Source organism: Rhamphochromis sp. 'chilingali', assembly GCF_963969265.1.
Source record: "Rhamphochromis sp. 'chilingali' genome assembly, chromosome: 8".
NCBI lineage: Eukaryota > Metazoa > Chordata > Actinopteri > Cichliformes > Cichlidae > Rhamphochromis > Rhamphochromis sp. 'chilingali'.
The window spans coordinates 955,682-960,915 of record NC_137935.1 but is presented as its reverse complement, the minus strand read 5'-3'; the positions used below and the strand labels follow the sequence as shown (position 1 = coordinate 960,915).

At 42.9% G+C, this 5,234-nt stretch overlaps 1 protein-coding gene across 1 annotated transcript; it reads right to left on the bottom strand.

Annotated features, from left to right (window-relative positions):
• Window positions 1–2,196: 2,196 nt before the first annotated feature.
• LOC308401307 (olfactory receptor 51E2-like) lies at window positions 2,197–3,192 on the bottom strand (the record flags this gene model as incomplete). The annotated part of the gene is made up of 1 exon (XM_080889466.1): window positions 2,197–3,192. One exon carries the CDS (start codon window positions 3,190–3,192, stop codon window positions 2,197–2,199), a length of 996 nt encoding a protein of 331 aa, XP_080745592.1.
• Window positions 3,193–5,234: the final 2,042 nt, after the last annotated feature.

The window sequence follows — 5,234 nt, the reverse complement described above, 5'->3', positions numbered from 1 at the left end:
TAAACAAAAACGAACTTTTCAACCGACGAGGAGCTCAGAGGAGATTCATGGATGTAGTGGAGGAGGACATGCAGAAGGTTGGTGCAACAGAGGAGGATGCTGGGAAAAGGGTGAGCTGAAGGCAGATAAAGACTAGCATATTTTTCAGATTATAAGGCGCATTAAGCGAAACAAAACAGTCAAATAAGTCAAACTTTACTCAACTCATTCTTCTTGCTTCCTCCACTTCTGTACCATTGATTCATTAATGCTGAATTCTCTGCAGCTGCTCTATTCCCATGTTGTTGCAGTATATTAATGACTAACCTCGTATTGTGGATGGATTATCTCAGTTGTTCCCCTGACTGAAGTTTGGTCCGTTTACAGCATCCTGCCATGCGATTGCATTTGTCCCTAACCATCGGAAACCCTCACGTTAACTTTTATCGAGTGGAAAAGAGTTAGCGTTCATCCTCCAGCTTCACTGTGTTTGTTATGCTAACATAGCTGTGTAGCTAGCGGTCACGTAGCACATCATTATATACCAGCTAGCCCAACTTCAGTAACCCTACAAACGTCACTGCTGTTTAGTTTTCTGTCTTCATTTATGTTGGAAGTGATAACAAAGCTGTATGTTTGAAATTTTTCAGAAATCTCCCAGTCAGAACATGCTATATCATGTTTAGGTGGAGACTAGCGAGCTAACTTCCTGCTAACTTCTAACTTCTTTAAATTGAATAAATTCTGTTTTCATGGATGCCTGGATGTTAAACTTAATTGCTACACCTGTTACACTTTTATTAAAGATGAAAGAATTTAGACAGTTTTTAACTCTCAGTGATGCTGCAGTGTTCGTTTGACTTTGGGACCTGAAGGACGGAGTTTAGGACCCAGATCACTCCACGAGGCTCCTGACTACAGTAGCCATAATGCTCCGACAATCCATCAAGCGGTGCGGCTTCGTAGCTTACCAAAGTTGTACTGAAACATTTTTGACATAGTTTTGAGTGCCGTGTACCACAAAAAATCAGTTTGAGGTCAGTAAGCACAACCAGAATTCATACATAAGGCGCACTGTCAATTTTTGAGAAAATTAAATAATTCTAAGAGCGCCTTATAGTGTGAAAAATACGGTACTTGTGCTAATGCCTAATGCTGGGTGTTCCATTTAAGGAAATGAATGAATGTGTTAATTGTAGAGATGCCTTTTAAAGAAGCTTTATAGTGATTCACCAAACAGCAAATGCTTTCGACAGCATGTCTGAATCCCTGAGCATTCATTAACAGTTAGACTTCAGATAACACGTCTTGCAGGAGGTTTTCAGACTCATGTATACCTTGCAGTCACAGTTTGATTTTTCTGCTGCATATCTGCGCTTAGGTCACAAGAGCAGCAGCAGCAAATACCTCACTCCCTGAAAAACTCCCACTCTTTTTTCATGTCATGGTCGTACTCTGCCTAAACATGCCAACTGTCCCATAAGCCCTTTATCCCTGATAGGTCTACTCCTTCACCATCACATTTCCCTTTACCTCCAGTGTTTACTGGTGGGGCTCTGCCATGACGTGCCCTAAACACCTTACAGCCATAGCCTCATTCAGTCACATCAGCAGTGGTGGTGTTGAATGTGGTCCATTCAGACTCGGTGTCCCTGGCCCCAATCAGAATAATGCTGCAAAAGTTTTGCAGGAGGTGAAGATCTCCACTCCAAGGCCCGTCCCAGATCCTCCCAGCACACTTTCATTTTTCATGGCTGTCTGGCATCCTCCTTAATACACCTAGTCCAGGTCAGAGACAGGTGAGTTGGCCATTGCATGTAGTAAAAAATGACAAAATCAACCAATGTTCATTATAGACCAACAGCACAGAAGTCCAGTAACAGAACAACACTTGGCCTCCAGCAAGCCCTTCCTCCCCATCAACAAGTTTCTCTGTTATTGCCAACATTAAAAAATGAGGTACCCCAACTGGACAACAGAGTTCCTAGGCGGGATATTTTCCAGCACCCAAGAACTCCCAAAAGCAAAAATTTGGTGCATATGAGCAGAACCCAGTTTCAAAGCAGCCGTCTATAATCTGAAACTCTGGGATGGTTCCAAGGTCCTGTTTCCACTTCAGAGTCTGAAACTACAGGCATTAGTTGTATAAAAAAAAGTATGTTTGCATAAAAGAGGTTCATGAAGATCATATAAACCAAACCCCACAGAAGAGGGGCTTCATGATTTTTCTTTTCCAGCAGACGAAACCTTCGCAGTCATTATTTTCTTTGCTCTGTTTTTGAAAATTCTCAGAAAGCTGTCACGGATTTCTTTGGTTCGTACTCCGTAGATGATAGGGTTGATTGTTGCTGGGAAAAGGATGTACATGAGTCCCATGGAATTGTTGATATCTGTTGGTATGGGGATGTTCAGGTTGTGAGAGAGGAAGGTGATGCTGCCCACCAGGTAAAAACACATCATAACAATGAGGTGAGTGCTGCAGGTGTGAAAAGCTTTCCTGCTGTCTTCACCGGCTGCTGCCGATCGCAAGACCACGCTCAGTATCTTCATATAGGAAAAGAAAATAATTGGTATGTCAGCTCCTACAAAGCAGATGATGACAGCAAGGCCAGCTGCACTGCTCCGGCTTGTGCTGTCACACGCCAGGCTGACCAGCGCCATGTGGTCGCAGTAGCAGTGCTGGATTACGTTGGAACCACAGAACTGCAGAGAACCTGCCAAACCTACGAGCGTCGCCATGATGGAGACGCTGCGCACCAGCGTGAAGAGCACTAGCCTCACCAGCATGGAGGAGTTAATTATTTCATTGTAGCGCAGTGGCCGGCAGATGGCGAAGTAGCGGTCCAGTGCCATTGCCAACAACAGGGTTGACTCCACTGAGGACAGGAAATGAATGAAGAACATTTGAGTCAAGCAGCCCACCAATGAAATCTCATTCCAGTCGAACAGAAAGCCAAGGAGCATGTTGGGGATGATGGTTGTCACAACCAGGATGTCAACAAAGCAGAGCGTGCAAATGAGGAGGTACATGGGGCTGTGCAGTCTCTCCACGCTGCAGATGACGTACACCAGCAGCGAGTTTCCGAGCAGCACCAACAGGTAGGAGGCGCTAAATGGCAGCGCCAACAGCCGGCGGTGTTTCTGCAGCGAGGGAAACCCTCGTAACACAAATGTGCAATGGGAGAAGTTTCTGCTTAGCGGTGCTTCCAACATGGCTCTGGCTTCACCTGCACAGAGACGGCCACACAGAAACAGTCAGCACCACCGTCGCCGAGAGGACACGGGGACTTATCCAAATGCAGTTCTTGCCTGCTAAAATTTTCCACTTCTTCCAAACACAATTACATTTTTAAGGCTGCTGAAAAGATTGCGCACACAGTGAGCATACTTCATTTAAATTGGCGGTGGGCACCTCACCGCGCAGTCTGCCTTTACCGACATGTGTGAAAGAATCGGCTGTGCTTAAGTTCACTGAATTTTGGTGCTGTAACCGTAGCTGTAAAACAGTGCAATATTTTTTTCTTTTAAACAGGTTTTTTTTGGTAAATAATGACCAAAAAAAAAGGGATTTCTACATAAGTAGTTAGTGCATTGGTTCATCTGGAACTTTTGAAAATGTAAACGGAATACAAAGATTTTAAATCTCACAAACTCGTATTTTACTCACAATAGAACACAGAGGACATATTCCTGATATCTAATTTGATGGCAGCAACACGTCTCAGAGAAGTTAGGATGAGGCAACAAAAGGCCGGAAAAGTAAGAAACAGTGAGAGGAACATTTGATAACTAATTGGCAACAGGTCAGTGACAGGCCTGCAAAAAACTGCAATTTCAGAATAATGTTCTTCAGTTCCAAATTGTCTTTGAACGTCTCGTCATGCACAGGGACAAGGCCGATAACTGTGACCTGTACATTACAACATCAGTGCACGGGCTCAGGAACACTTCAAAAGAACCAGCGAGCAGCTCAGCGTGCAGGTTACTGCTCCATCACACAGAGATGAAGCCACGTGTGACCACGATGGAGAAACAGCACCATGTCCTCTGGACCAAAACTCCTTAAAACAGATCTGAGGTCAGACCCATCCAAACATGGAGGTCCTTAGACTGAAGAGGACGAAGCAGAGCCAGGACTGCTGAGCAGCTGGAATCCTCCATCAGACCATCACACACTGACGTTAGAGAGCAAACATGGACCTGTCCTACTTTTACAGATGTGCTGCTGCCATCACGTAAATAGAATAAAATATGGGTTTCTGAGATTTGCACATCGTTGCATTCTGTGTTTCACCTCAAATTAAACTAGTTTCTATTTTTAAATAGCTGATTAAAAGTACTCTGAGTACTTTGAGCAGAGGTGGGACCAAGTCATTGTTTTGCAAGTCTCAAGCAAGTCTCAAGTCTTTATCCTCAAGTCTCAAGTCAAGTCTCAAGTAATGTCAGGCAAGTCAGAGTCGAGTCTCAAGTCACTGGTGTAAAAGTCCGAGTCAAGTCACAAGTCTGAAACTTTGAATTTCAAGTCCTTTCGAGTCTTTAAAAAAAAAAACGAAAAAATAATGTTGCAGTTATGCTAAATGTAAATATTAGACCATGTAATTTTTAAATCTGTGTTTTTCTCAACACATGACAAAATAGTGAACTTAGAAAATATACACAAATTGTGAAATTGCACCTCTTTAAAATGCAGCTCAATTAAACCTAGCTCCAAGAATAATTTTCACCGACAGTTCTGAGATAAGCTGCATGTTATTCTTGGATGCGGTTGTAGGACCAGCTTTAAAATCGCATGACAAAAATATCATACATATTAAAAAAAACTGTATCACCAACGTAGCCTGGACAACATTTGCTAGTTAGATGAAGTCAGCTATCTCATCGTAGCATATTTATATGCATATTTATAATCATACGGTTCTTGGAGTGAGTGCACACACTCGTGAAGTTTAGTAACTTACGGTCACTGCAACAAGCCCAGGTACAGTTTACCGCCGGATGGGTGCAGGACCTTGAAATGCACCGTGTAGAACGAAAGACCATCGTACGTATCATAAGTTTACCAGTCTCACAAATTGTTGTCATAAATACACATTCCTTAACCGTTTATTAATAGGACCTTTGAGCTCAACGGTAATTAATTAGTAGTGGAAATAATTTCTGGTACCCATCACAGAAATGTAGCAGTGACAATAATATTGTATGCTGTAATCGTACTGGGCAATTAGTGATACAAAAAACCTGTTTTATCCTGTGAA